A 23,299-nucleotide genomic window follows, 5' to 3' on the forward strand; every position below is an offset into this window, starting at 1 on the left:
CCCTAAAACCCACCCCCGACCCTTTAAATTAAATCCCCCACCCCAAATAACTTAAATAACCTGCGGGTCCAGCGGCGGTCCGGAACGGCAGCGGTCCGGAACGGGCTCCTGCTCTGAATCTTGTCGTCTTCAGCCGGCGCCATTTTCCAAAATGGCGCCGAAAAATGGCGGCGGCCATAGACGAAAAAGATTGGACGGCAGGAGGTCCTTCCGGACCCCCGCTGGACTTTTGGCAAGTCTCGTGGGGGTCAGGAGGCCCCCCACAAGCTGGCCAAAAGTTCCTGGAGGTCCAGCGGGGGTCAGGGAGCGATTTCCCGCCGCGAATCGTTTTCGTACGGAAAATGGCGCCGGCAGGAGATCGACTGCAGGAGGTCGTTCAGCGAGGCGCCGGAACCTTCGCTGAACGACCTCCTGCAGTCGATCTCCTGCCGGCGCCATTTTCCGTACGAAAACGATTCGCGGCGGGAAATCGCTCCCTGACCCCCGCTGGACCTCCAGGAACTTTTGGCCAGCTTGTGGGGGGCCTCCTGACCCCCACGAGACTTGCCAAAAGTCCAGCGGGGGTCCGGAAGGACCTCCTGCCGTCCAATCTTTTTCGTCTATGGCCGCCGCCATTTTTCGGCGCCATTTTGGAAAATGGCGCCGGCTGAAGACGACAAGATTCAGAGCAGGAGCCCGTTCCGGACCGCTGCCGTTCCGGACCGCTGCTGGACCCGCAGGTTATTTAAGTTATTTGGGGGGGGTTCGGGAGGGTGGGGGATTTAATTTAAAGGGTCGGGGGTGGGTTTTAGGGGGTTTTAGTGTGCCGGCTCACGATTCTAACGATTTATAACGATAAATCGTTAGAATCTGTATTGTATTGTGTTCCATAACGGTTTAAGACGATATTAAAATTATCGGACGATAATTTTAATCGTCCTAAAACGATTCACATCCCTACTAGCTAATAGCCTTATCAACATAGCATTCACACGTGATGAACGCTATGAGCTATGCCCATTTTGGGCGCGCTAATCCCTTTATTGCATAAGGGGTTATGGACTCACGTCCAACCACGGGTTAACCTGTGCACTAGCCTGCATTCAGGGTAAATTTAACTCCAGGGCAAAGCTGGAATTAAGTTTCCAGCCCTACTGCGGTGGCACTTAAAACCTCTAAAAAAGGGAAAAAAAAGTTTACAAAAAATAATTAAAAAATGTCCATGGATAAGTCACTACTTATCTGGCGCAGGTTACCACTACTTAGCTGGATAAAAGGGTTCATTATTAATAGTGGGTTTGGTTTAACTCCTTTACAGGCCAATACAGTATGGTGTGCTCTGCCAAGTGCACCATTTAGCACCCGTTTCACTGCACGTTTTTGACACACTGTTATTACCACCCCTAAAACTAATAGCACTCATCACATACAAATGCCAATTAGTCAGTCACCCAGGATACTGAAAGTAAAATGTGCAGCCAAGACACATTTTACTCTCAGAAATTAACACCTGCCCAAGGGCAGGCATTAAGTTCTAAGCAACTGGGAAAAGCCAGGCAGCGGGTTATAAAAACAGATGCTCAATTTTACCGGCTTCCATTTTCCTAACCTGTGGCTGTCAGCGGGTTCGAAAATCAACGCCAGTAAAATAGAGCGTCGGTTGTGGGCCCGCTGACAGCCAGCGCTATCGCTAATAAGGAGCTAGGGATGTGCTATTGTCCCTAGTTCCTCCTTATTAGCACGACACTTAATTTAAATAGAGAATCGCGCACCCAGGAGAGGTGGCTGATGCTCAACATGGAGCCGGCTCTCCCGCACTTTTTACAGAATGGGCCTGCTAGTTAGAGACATAGCTGCAGATTGGGGGGGGGGAGGTACCATTTGGTACAGTCCCTCCCCTTTGAAGGAGCTAGGATGGCCATCCCCTTGTTAGGTTATAAAACCTATAAACCTATAAAACCTGCTTCCAGTCTCTCTAATGAGAGACTGGAAGCAGTGCTTGGAATTAGGTGGAAGCGCAGATGGATTTTTCGGTGTTGGATTTTGGGCCTTCTGCGAGGACTCAGGCAATTCCTGAGCTCCATCCCTGGGAACCTTTTACTTCCAGTCACCCTGAGATTACCATGCATTAGGTGTGGGGGGGAACAGGGGGAGGGCAACTGCACAGTGGGACCAGGTGCTCACAAAGTTGTTCTCATAAAAACTCTTACATGTTCACACTTAACTATCACTGCTCGTTCTCTCACATGTCCATTTACACCTTTACTTCTGCCCTTCTCCCACCAACACCCACAAACTCACGCACATCTCTTCCTCTTCCATACACCCATGCTCACTTGCACTCAGCTCTCTCCTACTCACCTACATACACTCTCCGATCTCTTCTTCCTACACAAATACACACTCACTCACTCTCACAGACATATTCATTCATTCTCTCTCCTCTCCCTTTCAAAACACACTAGCAACAGCAGACTCTAACTTGGGCTCCTGGAGCAGCAGCAGCAGCCTCTTCCTTCTCCTCCTGTGTTGCGGAAGTGGACGCTGCCTGTTTCTTACTCCTTGTTTGATGCACGGGCAGGAAATCGCAATGTCGATTGGCCAAGGCAAACAGGATGGGGCGGGTAAGTGGTTGGATACAGGAAACAGGCTGTGCAGGAGCAGGTGGTGTCATGAGGAAGCGAAGTTAAGAGTTAAAAAGGTCCGGAGATGGTAGAAATCACTGTCGCGTTCCTCCTTTTTCAGCCACGCAAGACCAATGACGTTCCTTTCGTCTTTCCAGGTCCAAGCAGATTGGCTTTGCTGCAGCACCTGGAGATTTCCGGTAGTGGCCTGGAGGCCCGGTAATTCCTTTTAGAATTCTATAGTCTCCGGGCCAAATCCAGAGCGTTCCCAGGTGTGTTTATCACCATCATTAATTATTCATATTTTCATAATCATTGTTTTAAATACCAGTTTCTCACCATTATTCAATTCACTATTATTCAATCAATATATTCAGTATCAATATTTAATATTAATCATCATCAGGCAGATCAATGAAAACCTGCCCAACCCACCCTGAGTTGAAAGTGTGCTCTTTCTGTGGTGAATATATAGTCATCGGGTTTGCCTTCTTACAGTGCTCTCTCTCTCCTCCCCCTCCCCTCAATTGAAGCCATCCAGTGCCTTCCAGCTTTTCAGTGTGCACATGCACAGCAATACAGTGGCTCCAGCACCTGTGCCGCGAGAGGTGCGTAAATAGCGGCAGCCCGGAGATTTTATCATCGTGCCCGGAGACCCAGAAATTTGTCTAAATTTCCGGAGTCTCCGGGCGAAAACCGGAGAGTTCTGAGCACAGTCAGGAACCTTCCCTTCCAGGCCACTTGCTGGCCGGGTGTGTTTGTTTCCAGGCTTGTTTTGAGTTTTTACATTTTTCTTGGTAAGAAGCCTGCAAGATCCCAGAGTGTTGCCTGGAGAGAGGTGATGGGGAAACCGCTTCCAGGGGCACCTAGGACAGGGAAGATCTGCCCCTCTGCAACCTGCTGGAGGACACAGGAATGGTGCTAACCCACAGCAGCGAACGTCTGGCATTTGGATCCATTTTTGGGAAGAGACAGCAGAGTTGCTTACCAGTAACAGGTGTTCTCCCAGGACAGCAGGATGTAGACCTCACATGTGGGTGACATCATCAGACGGAGCTCTGGTACGTAAAACGTCTGTCAAAGTTTCTAGAACCTTTGACTGGCACACTGAGCATGCTCAGCATGTCATAATCCCTGCAGCCACAGGGGTCTCCCTTCAGTCTCCTTTGTAGCAAAAGGTGCGAGCGAAAAATAAAATAAAACATTTTGGACCCAACTCCGCAGGGTGGCGGGGTGGGTTTCATGAGGACTACATCCTGCTGTCCTGGAGAACACTTGTTACAGGTAAGCAACTCTGCTTTCTCCCAGGACAAGCAGGATGGTAGACCTCACCTGTGGGTGATTAGCAAGCTACAGGCTGACTCATATTTATTTGGATCAACAGCTTACAACTTGTGCAACAGGCACAACAACTGGTGTACTGTTGGTAGAAATGAGGCAGCTTGAAAATCACAGCAGATAGATGTGGAAGGAGTTGGGATTATACTGGAAATAAATTCTTCAAGACAGATTGGCCAAAGGCAGAGTCTTGACGTCCTTCCTTGTCCAGGCAGTAATGTGCTGCAAATCTGTGAAGAGAGCTCCATGTTGCAGCTTTACAGATCTCAGCAATCGGTACTGAACGATAGTGCACTACTGAGGTTCCCATGGCTCTTACTGAGTGCACCATCACTCATCCCTGGAGAGGAAGGCCTACCTTTTCATAGCAGAATTCGATACAGTCTGCTAGCCAGTTGGAGAGAGTTTGTTTACCCACTGCAACTCCCGGATTGTTTTTATCAAAAGAAACAAAGAGTTGGGTGGGTTTCCTATGGGCTGCAGTGTGGTCTAGGTAAAATGCAAGTACGTGTTTACAGCCCAAGGTGTATAGAACTCTCTCATCCTGGTGAGAGTGAGGCCTTGGGAAAAAGGTGGGCAAGACTATGTATTGATTCAGGTGAAAGTCAGTAACCACCTTGGGAAGGAATTTAGGGTGAGTATGCAGAACCACTTGGTCATGTAGGAACCTTGTATAGGGTGAGTATGTGACAAATGCTTGTAACTCACTAACCCTTCGAGCAGAGGTAATGGCTACTAGAAAGAGAACTTTCCATGTACGAAATTTAACATCACAGGAGTGCAAAGGCTCAAACGGGGAGCGCATGAACCTTGTAAGTACTATATTTAGGTCCCATTCAGTGACTGGTGGCTGCAGAGGGGGCTCACAAGGGGTTGCGCTGTTACAGGGGCATCCCCTACTCCCTTGTGGTATGCTGAGATGGCACTGAGGTGTACCCTTACCGAGGAAGTCTGGAGACCAGACTCTGAAAGGTGCCAGAGATAGTCTAACAGAGATGGAGTGGGGCAGGAAAAAGGGTCTATACCCTTTTGTGTGCACCATATGGTAAATCTATTCCACTTAGAACGACTGGATTTACGTGTGGAAGGCTTTCATGAAGCTACAAGCACTTGAGAAACATCAGTTGAAAGATTGAGTGGTTGCAGGATCAAGCTTTCAACATCTAGGCTGTGAGGGATAGGGTTTGAAGGTTCAGAGGGCGTAGCATGCCGTGGTTCTGAGTCATGAGAGTGGGCACTGTGCCCAGGCGAATGGGTTGTCTGAGCGAGAGGTCAAGCAGTATGAGAAACCATACTTGTTGAGGCCAGTACGGGCCTATGAGTCCTGCTGTAGTTGTACAAGAGTTTGGCTATCAGTGGTATCGGAGGCCTTTATTCCAGGGGCAAGCGAAGGCATCCATGGCTAACATATTTTTGTGCTTGTGCAGGCACAGAATCTGTCCACTTTGTGATTTATTTTGGATGCAAAGAGGTCGATGGTTGGTTGACCCCAGCATTGGAAGATTGTGGTCGATATGACAGGGTCCAGTGACCATTCGTGGGGATGTAACTGTCGACTGAGGCGATCTGCTATGACATTCTGTATGCCTGCCAGATAAGTGGCCCGGAGATGCATGGAGTATGCAAGGGCCCAGTCCCAGATCTGCGCGGCTTCTTGGCAGCTCAGTACCCAGCACCGGTATCGGTGGGGAACGCCTCAGGGCATCAAGTGCAGAGGAGGATGGACGCTTCTCTGACTGGGCCCTCTTCGATGGCGGCTCGGTGGCCTTTGATGCCGATGCGATGTCAGTGCTGGCACCGGGCATGGGATCAAGTCGATGCTGGTGCTTTGTCCAGTGCTGAGTGTGGTCTTTCCCCGACACAGAGGATGATGCAATAGGTGCCCTGTATGGCGTCGGTGACGGACAGTCACTGGCTCCGTGTTGTTCCCGGCGAGGTTTGTCTGTGGATGGGGTTTTTGATGCCGGTGATGGCTGGGCAGAAGTCGATGGAGCAGATTTTAGTTGGAAGAGAGTCTCCATTTTATCCAGATTTGCTCTTCTGCCCTTGGGAGTCATTTGGGCACATTCAGGACACCGACGGACATCGTGAGATGAGCCCAGGCAATAGCACACATACAGTGTGGGGGTCCGTGAATGACATTGTTCGGACAGTCTGGGCATTTTCAAAAACTGGTCGCCATGTCGGTGGAAAGGGCGTGAAAACGGTCAGTGGCCTGCAGGAACCGAGAGGCAGGCGGGAACCAGCCGGAGACGGGACAAAGTACTGACTGAGCGACCGTGGTACATGAGGCGCGATGGGAGACCCCTGACAGGCAATGTGTACGAAGTATACTTCAAAGTTTTCCTTGAGGAAAAAAGGAGTGTGAGTATCTCACAGAGCTCCTAAACCGCGAGGCAACTACAGCACGGAAAAAAAGAGACTGAAGGGAGACCCCTGTGGCTGCAGGGATTACGGCATGCTGGGCATGCTCAGTGTGCCAGTCAAAGTTCTAGAAACTTTGACAGAAGTTTTCCGTACCAGAGCTCCATCTGATGATGTCATCCACATGTGAACTACCATCCTGCTTGTCCTGGGAGAATTTTTGTTTAGCAGAACCAGGGGAAAGAGTTTTGCTATCTCTTTCTTCCCTAGAGAACAGATTATCCAGAGCTGTGTTCTAGGGTGGATCCCTTCCATTGTGGGATTTGAAAGAGCAAGAGCTTGAGAGAGACATTGGAGATCCGTGAGTAAGACCAAATTGAGATATATTGAGGACACCCGATTGGAGTCTTTGGCCCTGCGCAGAGAGGAACTTGGGAGTCTCTGTGCATAGACTGTCTCTTATCCATTTTTGCCAGCTTGAAGGGGTTTTTTCCTGCTAACACAAGGATACCCTGTCCATGTAGGAACCTCATTTAATCCATGCCCTGGAGGTCCTGGTAATAAGACAGAGGAAGGACTATAACTGAGGAGACCTGCTGTGGGGTTAATTCCTGTTTTTGAACTGTGGCATGTGTACATCTAATGCACCTTGAATCAAGTTGATAATGGCCCCATTGGTGTTACGCAGCACCGGGATACGGAGTTACAGAAGTTAAACAAAACAAAAAAAAAAAAATATATATATATATCCCCTTATATATATATATTTTTTAATTAACTTAATACATTTCATGACTAACTTTCCAGAGATAATACTCTTGTCCTCAGGTCAAAATAGAACAAACAAAACATGTTACCAGAAGATATAAGTGAATCATAAAAAGATTTCAACCAGTGACAGATAAGTTTATACTCTCCACCCTATGGTGGTCAGACAACAGGGAGTAGAAGATCTAAAGCACAGCACTACAGTGGCCTGTGACAGGAATTAGACAGTTCTGAAGTACATTAGCAATATTTCCATCATTTATATACATTGTAAAATTATTTTTTCAAGCTTGTGGCTGAGGCATTTATTTTATATTTATTGCTTAAGGAAAAGTGATCTCACGAATTAGTACAGGGTCTTCAAGGTGGAAAGAGGACAGGGTGAGAGGAGAAGGAATGGGGAAGGAGGGGATTGGTGAGAGGAGAGTGGGAAGAAAGGGGGTTAGGGAGATTTAGGAATTTGGGATGAGGGAAAAGAAGATAGAAAGGAGGAAAGTCAGAAGATGGGAGAATCTGGGATTAGGGATTCCAGGATATGGGAAAGATAGGAGGGATGTGGGGGATAGAATCTGATATAAAAGAGGGAGGATTGTAGAGGGAGGGGGAGAGGACCCCACTGTACTCCAGTCTTGTTCCTCCTTGCATCCCCCTCTCTAACCACCCACCCTATCTGGTATATATACACACACCCCACCCCAACACCAATCCTTTATTTTCTCACACTCACACACACATTGACCTCTCTCCCACCAGTGATCCCTCATTCAACCCCTCCCAACTTGAGCACAATGATCCCCATTTGCTATCCACTCCAGGCTCAACCCCTCCCCTCTCCTGTCCTCTGCAGCTGGATAAGGAAGAAGAGAGCTGTTCTCTGCTGAGATTCAGCACAGATGGAAGGCAGCAATTCTTTAGCGAGCCTGCTGCCCTTAGAGTTTTGTCACTTAGGCATAAGGTTAGTGTGCCTACTGACAGATCCAGGCCCAATTTCAACCAAAGTGTGAAGGGGCATTCAGACACCATTCATAGCACTGATAGATCTAGTTTAGTTCTGCGGCAAGCCCGAAATCTTGACTGACAAGGGTGGAAAAGTTTGACCTTAGTCCCATAATCCAAGAGCTGACAGTACACCAACTTGTCAATCACTTTCCCTAAAAATGAAAGGTTTCACAGCTAGAGGGCTGAAGGAGAAAAAGGGGCAGCAGCCACAACGGAGGCCCTAATGAGGAGGAGGATGAAAATTAAACAAAAAAACATGATTTCAAGGAAAAGAAACACTGAAGATGCACACTGCCAATGAAACTAGAAATGAGGAACCCCAATGTAAAAAAAATAAAAAAAAAAATGCATAGGGCAATGAACAGAGAGGAACTCTGGAACATGACCATCAGCTGCAGGAGGAAGACGGAGGCAGGCTGCACGCCTGCAAACATGGCCGCTGACGTGTATGTTCAGCTCTTCAAGTATGCACTGGAAAGCTCTGGGAAAAATGTCAGCACCATAAAAAAAAAAAAACATCTCACATCTGTGTAACTAGAACTGCTTGATTTTACAGAAATGCATTGAACTCCAGCACACTTTCTCATGACGAATGAGCTCTTTGTTTTCCTAACTGGCCCTGATGCAGCCTTCTGCCTACTTTATTGATGTTCATTCTCATGATGCGCAAGATGCTGTGATGCATTTCAACTCACTGAATTTAGTGTCTGAACAGGCAGACTAATGCAGTAGTGGGTCCTCAATAGCGGTGATGATGGGCAACTGCCCCTTTTGTCCGTTGGATAAAAATGATCAATCACATGCAATGCTTGATTTGCCATTCTTCTTTAAACCTTAACCACTGAATAGAAATTAACTTCTACTATGTAGATCCCTTAAGCCTCTCTTCTGTAAAAGTCACAGGCATCAAATCCTCACAGCACAGATTCACGTATCTCTTGAGCCTGCCTGGAAAGAAATATACGGTAAACACACAGGGCTATATATTCAAAAATTTCTCAACAACTAGACACAACCATACACTCAGAGAATTTTCTAGGATTTTAAATGCACTATTATGCAATAATTTTTATTGAACATCCACAAGCAATGTAAACATAGACACAGTTAAAATTTAAATAAGCAATCATACCAAACATTCACACACTAAAATCTGTAAACCTAATGACACATTGTAATACTGCTTACAATACATCTGATTAAAGTACAAAAAACAGTGAATATTTCAAATGTTTATAATGCAAAAATACTCTACTTCATGGCGTTTCCAATATTATCTCACTCATATTTTTCATATGTATTTCAGCTCCCTTTCCCGGGACTTAAATTGTTTTAATATATGTATGTGCTGAATCTCTGTAAATTGCACCGGCACCACTGTTTGCACCAATCCACAGCTTGTCAAATCAGCTTATATCTGGGGCAAGCTGCCCTCTAACCTCCATCCACATATACATTGTCCAACAAAGGATCCTTGTTTCACGCGCAAATGGGCTTCATCAGGGACTCACTCTTAACAACTACGATGTATCACCTATATCCAAAATAATAAAGATTGAATAATAGTTATGTTTCCAAAGAACAACTACAACCCCACTATAGATAGCAAAAAGCTTTTATATCTATCAACTTGACCTGTTTTATTTTCCAATCAAATACCAAATGCTGTTCAAAGTTCAATGGCTTTTAGACAGCTTTTAAATACAGCCTCTAAAAAATAATTTGAAAATATATAAGGGGTAAATCATCATATACCAAAAACAAGCTGCTATCAAATCAAATACTTTAAAAACGCCGCCAGATCCTACCTTCCAAAGTTTTCAACGCCTCACATGGAACAACGGGTATCACGTGTCACCAAAACGTAGTGACGTCTCACTACATCCTACAAGCTTATATATCCTACTCAGTGCCCCAATTACCAAAACCTAAATTCCAACCACCTGAGAATGATTTTCAACTAACATGCAGAAAAGCGTCCCATTCAATAGGGCCATTTAGTCCATTCGGGGCCACCGTACCCCACCAGAAAACAAAGCGCTGTTCTAACCTTCGCAAAGATGCAGATAAATCACCTCCTTTTACTAAATTTAATTCTCTCACTACAAAGAATTTCAAATCATCTACTGTATGAGACTGTTGTATCCAGTGCTCTACCAAAGGAGCACTCATTTTATTCGCCTTAATACGGCTTCTGTGTTCTATTATCCGCAATCTAACTTTTCTACATGTTTGACCTATATATATAAGATTGCACGGACATACAATCGCATAAATAACTCCGCTAGAGTCACATGAAAAATGACCCGGTAATCTATAAGGAAATCTTAAGCAAGGATGTTGAAATTCTCTCATCGTCAATACGTGTTTACACACTGAACTCCATGAAGTAGAGTATTTTTGCATTATAAACATTTGAAATATTCACTGTTTTTTGCACTTTAATCAGATGTATTGTAAGCAGTATTACAATGTGTCATTAGGTTTACAGATTTTAGTGTGTGAATGTTTGGTATGATTGCTTATTTAAATTTTAACTGTGTCTATGTTTACATTGCTTGTGGATGTTCAATAAAAATTATTGCATAATAGTGCATTTAAAATCCAAGAAAATTCTCTGAGTGTATGGTTGTGGAAAGAAATATATACACACATCACACAAGTAGGTGCTGCCTAGACTGGGATTAGGATCTCCCACTGCCAGAGTGTGAGCAGCAGTGGCGTACCTAAAGTATTTGGCATGCAGTATGGATACTTCCTTTGACATCCCCCCAACCCACTATATAATTTTAAAATTTCTTAAATAGATAACATATTTCAAAGCATTAAAACTAATAAGGATTTAAAAAAGACCCTGCTCTCCATACCTGTCAACCTGAGATTGTTGTGGACTGGGGGAATACACACAGACACAAACAAAAGATGCTCCCTCTGTCTCCCACACACATATACACTTGTGGTGCACTGGTTAACCCGGGGTTGGATGTGCGTTTTGGATGTGCATCCACAACCTCTTATGCTATAAGAGGATTTGCAAGTCCAAACCGCATGTCCAACCCCCCGAGAAGCTTATAGCGTTCATCATATGCCAATGTATGGTGATGAGACTATTAGCTATTCTCCCCTGATTAAAAAAAAAAAAAAAGTGTGCCTGACATCCATTTTTTTAGCCTCGGAAATTAATGCCTGCCTGGAGCAGGCATTAGTTTTTGAGCAGACCAAAAAAAAAAAAAAAAGTACAGAAAAGCAGAAAATACTGCATTTCTGTACTTCCTCCGACTTAATATCATGGTGATATTAAGTTGGAGGAACAAAAGTGAGGACAACTTAAAAAAAAAAAAAAAAGTGTCAGCACTTAGGTTAGGAAAAGAGACGCTCAATTAACGCGTGTCCATTTTCCTAACCTGTGACTGTGCACAGGTTAGGAAAATGGACGCTCATAAAATTGAGCATTTGTTTTCCTAGCCGGCTGACAGTCGACCTCTCCTAGGTGCCTGCTGCCAAGGTGGTGCTAAGGGCACGCAATTTCCCCTAGTGCCTCCTTTTTACTGCAGCAGCCGATTTAAATATTAAATCGGGCACCCTGGAGAGGTGCATTGGTGCGTGTTGGGGGAGCAAGTGCTCGCTCATGAGTGCCTGTTTTCACCGCACCAATATTGCATCAGCCTGTTGTTGAGAGATGGAGGGAGTTTGAGTGTGTGAGAGAGACACGTTTTTCTCTCTCTCTCACACACTCACCCTCTTCCTCTGTATCTCTCACACGATTCCTCTGACACACACACCCACACATTCTTTGTCTCATCCCCCCACGCACATAGGCACCCTCTCATACACACAAACAGAAAGGTGTTGTCTCATATATATATATATACACAGGCACACGCACACTTCTCATATACACTCACCTTCTCATACACACACCCCCTCTCCTACACATGCACTCACTCTCACAGGGCCAGTCTCTCACTCTCACATACATTTTGGACCTCTTCGGCCACTGAGTGCACAGCAGGGCCCCTTCTACTGCTGGCTCCAGGAAAGAGCGGTGGCACCGTAAGGCCTCTTCTGCTACTGGCTCTGGGGAAACACTGGCAGCACTGCAGGGCCTCTTCTTCTGCCACTGGTTCTGGGGAAATGCTGATGGCACCACACGACCTCTTCATCTGCTGCCAGCCTCTTCTTCCGCAGGACCTCATTTTTGCTGGTGAGGTGTGTGAACCCCGCCAGCAAGTCATTTCTCCACACCACTGCGGGACCTTTTTATATACTGGTGGCAATAGTACCCCTCCCCCTGTTGTCACCTGGGGTGGACTGCCCTCCTTGTCCCCCCCCCCCCCCTTAGTACATCACTAATATCTGAAGGAAAAAAGCCCTAGAACAGGTCACAGAAAAGCTACTTCTCCAAGACTCTAATGGGGCTTTGAGGTGCAGTCCTTGAGTGTAGGGCAGGTGAGGACTCAGACCTCTCACAGGAAGGGGATGAAGTACTAAATAGAATATATACCGAGGAAACATAACTGCCAAAGGAGGGCCTATGCATGACTTTGTCTTTACTCACTCCTACCCACCCTGGTCAATTCAGTTTATCTCCCGCTGCTTAATAATCCTAGATGCAATTGATCAAATGTTACATTTTTTACCCTAATCCCTTGCATTTTTGATTTCTGTTATTTAACATGATCTATTTCATAATGTGTTTAAAATGAGTTATATCCTAGTTCTTCATTCCTTGTTCTCTGTAAGACTCACGTTCAAGTCATTTCAATGTTGTATGTAAACCGACGTGATTAGTAACATTGTTACTAGAACCTCGGTATATAAAAGTGAGAAATAAATAAATAAATAAGAGAATGCTGGAAAAGACAGAGATGGATGAAGGACCAGCAAGTGTAGAAAAGCAGCCAGAATGAGGTTGAGGAGATGGAGATAAGCACAGTTTATGAAGGAACTGACTGTAGCCTATAACCTTTTTGTTTTGTGCTAGGTTTTCTTTGAACCTAAATGCCCCAGAATGCCCCAGTTGTTGAATATTATAGAGTCCCTTTTTGGGATATGTGATAAACGATGTAATTTGGTTTGTAGATCGCATGTTGGAAGACTTGTTAAGAATTGAAGTTTCGAATTTCTACAGTTGTGTCACTCATTAATATTTTGAGACGATAGCTGTTATTCATCTAAATCAGTCCTATCCCTGATGAAGCCATTAAGATAAACTTGGCGAAACGAAGATCTTTGTTGGACATTTTGAGGACTGACTCCATTGGTTGATTGATTGTATAATGTTTAAAAAAATGATGTGAGCATTTGCACTTTATATTACAATTGAATTATTTGATAATATTTCTGATTTTCATGTTTTTTGAACATGTTTGTTTTTAAATGTGAGTGCATGAGTATAGTATGAGTGTGTTAGATAGTTTTTTAATGTTAGATAGGCTTATAAAATGCAAATAAAATATTGATGCAATTCATTGTATTCCTCTTCTTATGTATGTTGTCCAGAATTATTACAGGCATAGCTCAGGAACTTTAGTGATGGGTCCTAAGCACAATGATATAGTTTCTCTGATTTTTATTATTGCTACATTTTTCTGTTATCCAGGCTAGCGCTAGTTGCGCTTTTCCCTGGGGTAGGAAACACACACTTGTCCGTATGGGGCTACAATGAAACTTATGGGGCAGATTTTAAAAGCCCTATGCATTTAAATCCAGCTGGGGTTACGCGTGCCGAGCCTATTTTGCATAGGCCCAGCAACGCGCGCAAGCCCCGGGACGCACATAATACCCAGGGCTTGAAAAAAGGGGCAGGGCGTGGGCAGGCAGGGGCGTGGCCAGAGGCCTCCATAGGGCCTCTAGGCTGGCGCGCGCAATCTACGCCGGCGCAACTTGCCAAACAAAGGTTAGGGGGGGGTTTAGGTAGGGCTGGGGGGCGGGCTAGGGAGGGGAAGGGAGGGGAAGGTGGGGGGGTCGGAAGGAAAGTTCCCTCTGAGGTCGCTCCAATTTTGGAGCGGCCTCAGAGGGAATAGGGAAAGCCATCGGGGCTCCCCTAGGGCTCAGCGCGTGCAAGGGGATAGATATTCAAAATTATCCAGCTAAGTAAGTTAGCTGGATAAAACTTATCTGGCTTAGTAATGCTGAATATTGGCCTCTTGAGTTCAGACCCAAAAACAGCAGAGTGAAAGTGTCAGAAGGTGTCAAGGCTGTTTTAGCAAACTGTACAAGACTGAAGACTATGAAAGCCATGTCATTATATATATGAGTTACACCCAGTGCAGAGAGGCGTGCTGGCTTAATAGCTAAAGCCTTCATTTACATGGAATTTCCATATGATGGCCCTAAGCAGTGAGTACAGTTCTCGGTACATGTTTTTTTGTGCGTAAAACTTTTTGCTGTTTCAGGAGTAAAATTTGCACACAAAAAGGGGTAGATTTTCAAAAATGGTGCGTTGGCGTACTTTTGTTGGCGCTCCAGGCGCCAACAAAAGTACGCGGGATTTTAGTAGATACGCGCGTAGCCGCTAAAATCCTGGATCGGCGCGCGCAAGGCTACCGATTTCGTGTAGCCGGCGCGCGCCGAGCCGCGCAGCCTGCCTCCGTTCCCTCCAAGGCTGCTCCGAAATCGGAGCGGCCTCGGAGGGAATTCGCTAACGCCGTCCCCTCACCTTCCCCTCCCTTCCTCTCCCTAACCCACCCCCCCGGCCCTGTCTAAACGCCCCCTACCTTTGTTGGGGGATTTACGCCTCCCAGAGGGAGAAGTAAATCCCCGCGCGCCAGCGGGCCGCTGGCGCGCCTAGAAGCAACCCGGGGGCGGTTCCGGAGGGTGCGGCCACGCCCCCAGACCGCCCCGGGCCGAAACCATGCCCCCGGGCCCACCCCCGAAACACCGCGTCCCGCCCCGAAAACGGTGCGCCGCTTGGCCCCGCCCCGACACGCCCCCCTCGGAAAACCCCGGGACTTACGCGAGTCCCGGGGCTCTGCGCGTGCCGGTAGGCCTATTGAACATAGGCGCACCGGCGCGCAGGACCCCGCTCGCGTAAATCCGGGCGGATTTACACGAGCAGGGCTCTTAAAATCCGCCCCAAAATGTGCACAGAACTGCAGGTAAAACTGCGTTCTGCTGAGTGCACCTGCACACAGGGCCACTGAAAGGATCCAGCTTGTGCTAGAAAAACGAGAGAGTTGACTGTGTCTTACCTAGTTGGAAAATCAGCTCTCTTGAATCTTGAACAGTTTCTCCCCTTAAATATTGTGGACAAAATATTTTTATTTAACAAGAATAATCACAGTAATACTGTGACTTTTGAGAATTTACATTTCCTTGATTGAACAACTGGTTTGTTCATGTTTTGTCTTCTGTACCATGCACTGTGAGAAGTGTTATCTGATATACTAATAAAATGTGCACATTGTACTGTTTATCATGAGCACTATGCTACAAAATTTTAAAGCCACCTAAATTTGATGGTCAGTTTATGGCATTTTTTTCTCATACTGCAAAAAAAAACAAAAACCAACAAAAAACCCCAAACAAACCCCCCCTCTATAAATAAATACACACACATACACACACCCTAACAAAAATATAATGAGGGCACCAAAATAGTGAGGATGAAAACCACTATTTTTTAGAGGAAAAAGAAATGTAATACATTTTATACATTTTGATCCCTCATAAAATATCTATGTGGATGAAAAACAGTTCATAACACTTCATCTGCAGCTGTCTTACAAACATATCACTCTATAGCACTGCTACATAAGCAGACTTGAAAGTTGTAATTATCACTGGCAAAAACATCCATATACAATTCAATTGTGTGAAGCCAGTGGGGAAAAAAAACCCAAGTATAGCATATAGCAGCTAGCCTATCTTGCATCTTCATAAGGCAAACTTGCTCAAAAAATGAAAGGCTTATGTTGGCTAAAATATCTTACATATTAAACATTCAACGCCCACTGTGATATCCCTAAGAAACTCAAGACCCCAACAGAGGTTTCTTCAGGGGGTAGAAAGCAAATCAATGAAAATAAACTTCTGTTAGCTTTCACTTGATGACATGAAGATTATAATCGCTTTGACTGGATGTTGTAGCAGTGACAGCGCTTGAAACCAGCGTTTTATTTGATAATTTCTCAGCGCTGACAGCATCTTGCTCCTAGTCGCATTGGCGCAATCTTAAATTACTAACAGCATCTTAACTTTTGTGGACTAAATTTCTACAAAATAAAGATCTTAGGAAATAGACCAAAAGACAACCAAAGGGAAAAAGCACTAATTTACACAGGGCTTTTATTGTTTTTAGCAACACTGTATCTAGGGTATTGAGCTAGGACCATTAGTGACATAACAGTACCATGTAACTCAATGAGTAGGGAGTTTCTTTTATGTCTAGCTATAGTGTGCCTTTGATTTTAGCTTTGTTGATATAGTAATATTTGTATTATACATGTGTGTATATCGAATTGTTATGGTATGTATTTCCTCATGCTTTGTTTCTAAAAGTTTCTAAAAGTCATTAATAAATAACATTTTTGAAGAATTTTTTCTATATTTATCATTAGAACTTTTTCCCTTTGGTTTAATACATATATATATTCTTACTGTTGGAAATTTTATTCGTTTCTGAGGTGGACTAAAGTTTTCAGCGCTAGTGATAGTCTATGGGCAGAAGCAACAGCTCCAGTGCCAGGACCCGTAGTTTGTATTCTCTGTGCAGAAAGCATTTTTTGTGGGTATAAATCATTTTATACATGGAAATCATGGTTTGTGAACATAAATCATGTTTTCTGCACATAAATATGATTTATGTGCATAAAGTATGTTTTTATGTGTGCTAAACCTTTTCTTTTTTGCACACATTTTCTGGTTTGTGCACACTAATTCCCAATGCATTAGCACATCATTAGTTTACTGCATCGGGAGTTAAAAAATTAGCTTGTTCGTTAAACCATGCAATTATAACACTCAGCTAATTACATTGCCCCCAGTAACAGCAGAGAACATTGGCCAGCACCAGCCTTGAATTTTGCACATGGAGTTGCACATTAAATAATGTATTGACGTTTGAGTGATTTTGGAAAGGTTCATATTCAGAGGTGAAACCCAAAAGATGATGAAAAACTGAAAATCCATTAGTAAGAAAATTAAGTTTTATTTAATGTTTCTCTGTACACATCCATTCTCTGTTAATGTTCATATGCAGAAATAATTTTACAACTTTAATAGTACACTTAACAAGGAAGTTATACGCCACATCAGGTATTCTCAATGCATCATTTAAGAGCTGGTCACATCAAATTGGAATGCAATATATAGAAATATTCCTTACAAAAATATTCACATTATATACACTCATAAAATATACAATTAAAAAAACTTTGTAGAAAACTCCCAGTGCTTTCAATTGGACATCATCTCTCTTAAAATCAGTTTCCTCAGTTATCAACGTGAATAAAAATCTTGGGCCATACAGGATACTTACCAATCAGATTGCACAAGTCAGCATGTATGGATGGGAGCAGATGTCGAATTTAATGCCTGCAGTACACCTTGAGCATAGGGCGGACGTAACCTATTAGGCAGCAATCTACAGGAAGCAGCCAAAAGTCTCCATGTTGCCTTAAGCCTCTGCTACTCTACTTCCTTTAACCTCCCCCCCCCCACCTTCACCTTGCTCCCTTCAAATGCCCACTGCCACCCTACACCCTCCTCACTTTTCCAAAGCAGCATGATGGCCCCCAGGTCCTACTGCTATTCATGTGTGGCAGCAACTCCACTCCCTGTGTGCGGAATACTGAGTCAGCACATGCTCACAGTCCCCGTGTCAGCCTCCATAGTTTCAATTTTAAAGAACTCCACTCAGACGTCAGAGCTTCTGCATGGAATGCGAGCACCTGCTGGCTTGTAAGTCTCCAGGTGGAGGGAGGGCAGTGATGCTGCCACCACTGCTGCCACATGGTCCAATGCCACTCTTCTGCTTGGAAGAATAAGGAGAGGCAGGGTAGGGTGGCAGCCGGCATATGCACAATGGTAAACCTCCAGGGATGGGGAGGGGAAGAGGGGGTAACCAATTTTCATGCCACTTAGTGTGGCAAGATTCTTGAATGATCCAAGATTTGTGTGTAATTGGACCTCTAGGGCAGGGTTCGCAATCCAATCCTTGGGACGCACATCTCATGCATATTCACTGTGGATATCCTGAAAACTTGACTAGCTTGGTGTGTCCCAAGGTCTGAGTTGAGAATACCTGCTTGTAGGGAATATAAACATATATTTTGTACTTTCATCTTCAAATATCAATAGTGCAAATGTTCATTAAAACAAGACACCCGTACTATATATGTACAAAAAAAAAAAAATGACTACGGTACACATCAATCATTGTAGGTCTACAGCCTTTCCTAAAACATAGAAGTCAGATTAGATGGTGCATTCTTTGTGTCACAGCTTTTAACTAACATGCCATAGAATTCAGAGGCAGAAACATATTTGCAGTTAAGTTGCAGATGTTTATACACAAGGTTTTTCAATACAGAACATTCTAACATATACAAATACCCAAATACTAGAGCATTAAATATTAATCTGCTAAAGAATTTTCTCTTAGAATAAGCAGTACAATTTTCTTTATAAAAAGTGTCAACATAGTTATTTCCTGTTCATATTCTTTGGCTTTCATGTACCTTAAATTGATTATAGATTAATTCTCCTGTTTGTAGTGTCTTCTTTTCCCAGTTTTATTTTTGAGAAGCATTTGCAAACAACAAGCTTAGCTCCAAAGCTCTCCATCATGCCTGGGGCTTCCTTATTTTATGTCTTGGTGACACTATCTATTCATGATGGTAAGAGATGCTGAAAAATCATTGGCAAAGGCAGAGAAGGAACTGCAAATGGTTTCCCCTTTGTTCAAATGCTGCATTTACAGCATGCATAACTCCTTAAGTGCTGACTTCAGCATGCACATTCCCAAACTGCAGGGTCAGGAACAAGAGCACTACAGGGCTCTGGGAAAGATGGGATCTTGTTAAGTGGCAAGGACAGGGCAATTTTCAAAGGGATTTCTGTGGATAAAAAGGATAAATTGACTGTGTGAAAATCTCCCACCCTGTTTTTGGGTAAGAGTACATGCACAGTTCCACAGCTTGTGTACTTTTACCCGCATTATAGCGGAGGTGTTCTCGGAGTGGGTTTAGGCCAAGGGAAATAACATACATAAATATGGATTTTCAAAACTGTATGTATAGTTTTGGTCAGGAAAATGTTTCTGCAGGAAAAGCAGGTGCTTTGGGTACTTTGCTCAGGGCCAATTTTCAAAGTAAAAGTACCCACATACTTTTCCTTTGAAATCTGGTGAAAAGTCTGCATGAGGAGCAAACCTGCAAACTTTGCAGCAATGCAGGCCAGTTTGAAAATTGCTCACCCCCACCCCCACCAAGAGACTTTTTCAAACAGGGAATTTTAAAATGGAGATAAAGCGCAGAAAGGATAGAAACAGAGAAAAACAACTGTCCATGTCAATTGGAGGTACAAGGAAGCGGGGGGGATGGGGGAGGAGCAGGACTGTATGGTACCCTCCCTTTAAAAGGGTTTACTATACCACTGTTCCCCTAAAGCATCAAATTAATCTTTTGGCATAAATTGCCAATTTAAAAAGTGCCTTGCATTTCTTCAAAGCATGTGAATTCAGTGGCATGTGCATAAGTGTTTGGTACCACGTTCAGTTTTTCAGTAGTCATTCCAATTCCAGCTCTGTTCAACCCATTCAGTGCACAATCAGCTGAAACATTAAATACTCAAGCATATCATTAAATTAGGAAACACACATACTGCCCCCATTATAAAAAAAAAAAAAAAGCTTCTTGCCATAGCTTTAGAATGGGAGAAACACTTGATATTAAGGTCACAAAGGTTTAAAATGTAACTAGAATTTAAAACAGCCTAAGTATTAGTATAAGGCATACAAAATAACTTGTTCTATATTCTCTTTAGTGCACATGCTTATCTGAACAGCGGGCTTGGTGATTGCCTTCTGCTCCTTTGGTTTTCCAGCTGAATCAGAACCAGGGCTGGGATCTGACGCTATGAGTCTTCATTTGCAATTACCCAGGGATTTTTTTCCCCCATTTTACTTCACCTCCCAACTCACTTAGCCCAGCTATTTTAAAGACAGTCCTTGGCTGGACCATCTGCCAGAGCTCCTTCAATTGTGGACCTTAAATCTGGCCATTAGGTGTCGCCATTAAGCAATGACTAGGACTCCCTCACCATCCCAGTGGCTGTGAATACTGCAGACGATCTGACCCAAGAATCAAACTCAGGTCAGTCGCATATACACTGCCACTGACTCACCCAGGCTCGCCTTATCTGAACTGCTTTTGTACCACTCCCTGAGAAGGGAACAGATTTTGACTGTCATAATGAATAATGTATTATATTGTTAAACCAAATACATTGACATGGCCATTTTGTATTTGGCTGTGTAGATATGCTAGCTAGATCATTTTCCCTAATTAGAAGTTAGACTTTATGCCAGTTTTTAATGCAGAATATCATTCAGTATGATTCTGAAAGATTTCATTGCTAGTTTAAATCTAGACAAGCCTGCAAAGTGTTCTCCCAGAGAATCTGTCATAAATGCATTAATACATAATATGAAGCTGGGAAATGTGGAATTTTAAATGTTACAAAAAGATCCAACACAAAATAGAAAAGCTAAATCCTTGCTACTAGGGTGAACAAGTACATAGTTTTAAAACTAACATATACCTGCTGCAACTATGGATCATCTTATAACCTATCACTGATGACTACAGTTACCCCTTATGAAAAGATTTCTATAAACCGCATGCATGCTTGTGTTTATAGCTTGTGTGTTTTCGCTCACACTGTATATATTTTAAATGTTAAGAACAACAGTTTTATAAAGAAAAGCAAACTGAAGTATAGGTGATATGGATAAATATATTACCCAAACATGAACTGAACACTAGCAGGAAAAAAAAGTAAGAAATCTCACACTTGTGAGGCACAACAGCACAACCCACCAACACAGAACAATACAACCTTAACGTCAACGGTCTTCCATTTACTTTTTATCAAGTCCTAGGCCATTTCAATTTTCTTATTTTTCTGCCTAGGAATAAAGTCCATACATAAAAAAAACAAACAAAAAACCAAACTGCTTTACTGCAGCTCCTGGTTGTGCAAAAAAAAAATAAAATTCAGAAACGTGCCTAATTGCCATCACTGATGAACATGCTTTCGGCTTCATCCAGACTACGCTGGTAGCGTATTGGAGAAAAAAGGACTGCTTTTTTCTTTTTATAGAGGTACACGAAGAGTCCAGCAATGAGCGCCAGAATAATTATCACAGCAAATGCAATAGCCACACCAGTGTGATTAGTTCCTGTAAGAGAAAATTGCTCAATTTTGAGTATGCAAAGGTTATGGAAATATCTTTTTTGTATTAAAGTTTTTGTTCCATTTCAAAGCAACAATGGTCAAATATGCAAGCTATATAATAATTAAAGCAATCAGTACAGCTTATATGAATGTCTCCTAAACAAACATTCTACAATTTTCCAGGTTTAAACATCCCCCACCCCACTACCCACTCTTTCCAAAGAAGAAAAATCAAAGGAATTCCTATATGGAATCTTGAATTGCCTTTTGCTAATTATTGTTACTCCAAATCTCAAATGTTGCCCAAATAGATTTAAAGGCTGAAACATTATCTCTTCGTAATGCTGTTACATATTCCATACAATTTACATTCCAAAAACATTTACATAATGAGGGCTAGCTGGAGCATCCTCCTGCTTCTAATGAAGTGCTATTTCACATTTAGCTGCTATCAACAATTGTCTAATTAATTTGCTCATTTTAAATTGACACATCAGATACTGATGTAAACAGAATAAAAAAAAATTTTGGCTCCAGAAGGGCAGCAATTTTGGTTATCTCTCAAATTTATTTACAAAATATGCATATACTGCATAATCAGTAGAAAACTATTAAAATGGTTTACAATTTAACATTCATAATTTTTAAAATACAAAAGTAAAAACAGAATCAACACAAAAATATATGATTACCATCCGTGCTGTCCACTCATTGACGCATAACTTCTCTAGTAGGCAACTGCGCAACTAGCCATACATTTCCCATAACTATCTTACCTTTTAATCATAATTATCTTTATTAAATTTTCAGAACAAAAACCAAAGAAAACTCTGATCCAGAAATCCATGTAAAATCAGAACAAGTCTATTAAAGAAAATTAAACAAGGCAAACTTTCCTCACAAATTTACAGAAAGAAAATAGGGGAGAAAGAGGACAGGAATAAGTGGAGATTAAAAGGAAATATTAAAGAAACTGGAACCAAGCATGGGCTAACCTAACAACAAATGCTGGCGAGATCATCCTGAATCCATTCTAGGCATCACTGGTGTGGAAGCAGAAAACATTTTAGTATCAAGAAACATCCTTAATTGCTCTGGAAGAAGGAAAACAATCAGCGGAATTATATCTACTAAACATTTACATGGATAGCAAAGCAAAAAAAGAACCAAGCGTATATCAAGAAAACTCCTTCTCAGCCAAGTAGCCCTGGCTAGGTCCTCATAAATCCAAACCCTCTGACCCAGATATAGAGTAGTAGGATTACGAAAATACAAGCATGTTATCTAATCAAAGTCTTGCTCAAAATCTAAAGTCGCTCTTTCTTAGCTCTCCAATACTGATTGCCCTAGAAAAGTAGTCACATTTTGAAAATCAAAAGACATTTTTCAGGAAAAGCTAGATAGCAGCACAGTTTCCACCCTGGAATGCATGACTCACAATGTTAAGTGATGCCCTTGAGATCCAGTATGTGCCGAAATGACCCTTCCTTCTGGGGCATAACAAAACAAATGGAATAACAGCCTGTATTTCTCTGCAATTCGTGAATAGGAATCACCGCTTTCAAGTTCAACAGTTGTTGTAATGTTGCTTCTACTTCCACTCTTCTTCTGAGGGGAGTTGCATGGAGAGATCTGGAGGAATGGAAAGAAATTCTAGAGCACACCCAATCCTGAATCACTTTGAGAACCCATTGATCCGAAGTAATCTAGACCCACCTATGATAAAAACAGGATAGACGACCACCTATTTTTGCACCAACAGGTGAACTCGCAAATCTTCACTAGGAAGATCAAGAGGCTCCATTCCAGACCTCAGCATCCTTTCA

At 43.1% G+C, this 23,299-nt stretch overlaps 1 protein-coding gene and 1 long non-coding RNA gene across 2 annotated transcripts in view; both read right to left on the bottom strand.

The window, feature by feature from the left end:
* Positions 1-7,951: 7,951 nt before the first annotated feature.
* Positions 7,952-9,928, bottom strand: LOC115093602. Its single transcript, XR_003857349.1, has 2 exons — positions 9,881-9,928; positions 7,952-9,020 (listed from the first exon to the last, which is right to left on the bottom strand). It is a non-coding gene; the product is annotated as an uncharacterized LOC115093602 (long non-coding RNA).
* A 7,271-nt stretch (positions 9,929-17,199) lies between these two features.
* Positions 17,200-23,299, bottom strand: part of LY75 (lymphocyte antigen 75) — a 397,255-nt gene continuing 391,155 nt past the window's right edge. Inside the window, exon 35 of the mRNA XM_029605582.1 lies at positions 17,200-21,477. Within this exon, the coding sequence (XP_029461442.1) occupies positions 21,305-21,477 (173 nt within the window). The 3' untranslated portion in view covers positions 17,200-21,304. The remainder of the gene's footprint in view (positions 21,478-23,299) is intronic.

The sequence above is a fragment of the Rhinatrema bivittatum genome, chromosome 6, assembly GCF_901001135.1.
Source record: "Rhinatrema bivittatum chromosome 6, aRhiBiv1.1, whole genome shotgun sequence".
NCBI classification, from domain to species: Eukaryota; Metazoa; Chordata; class Amphibia; order Gymnophiona; family Rhinatrematidae; genus Rhinatrema; species Rhinatrema bivittatum.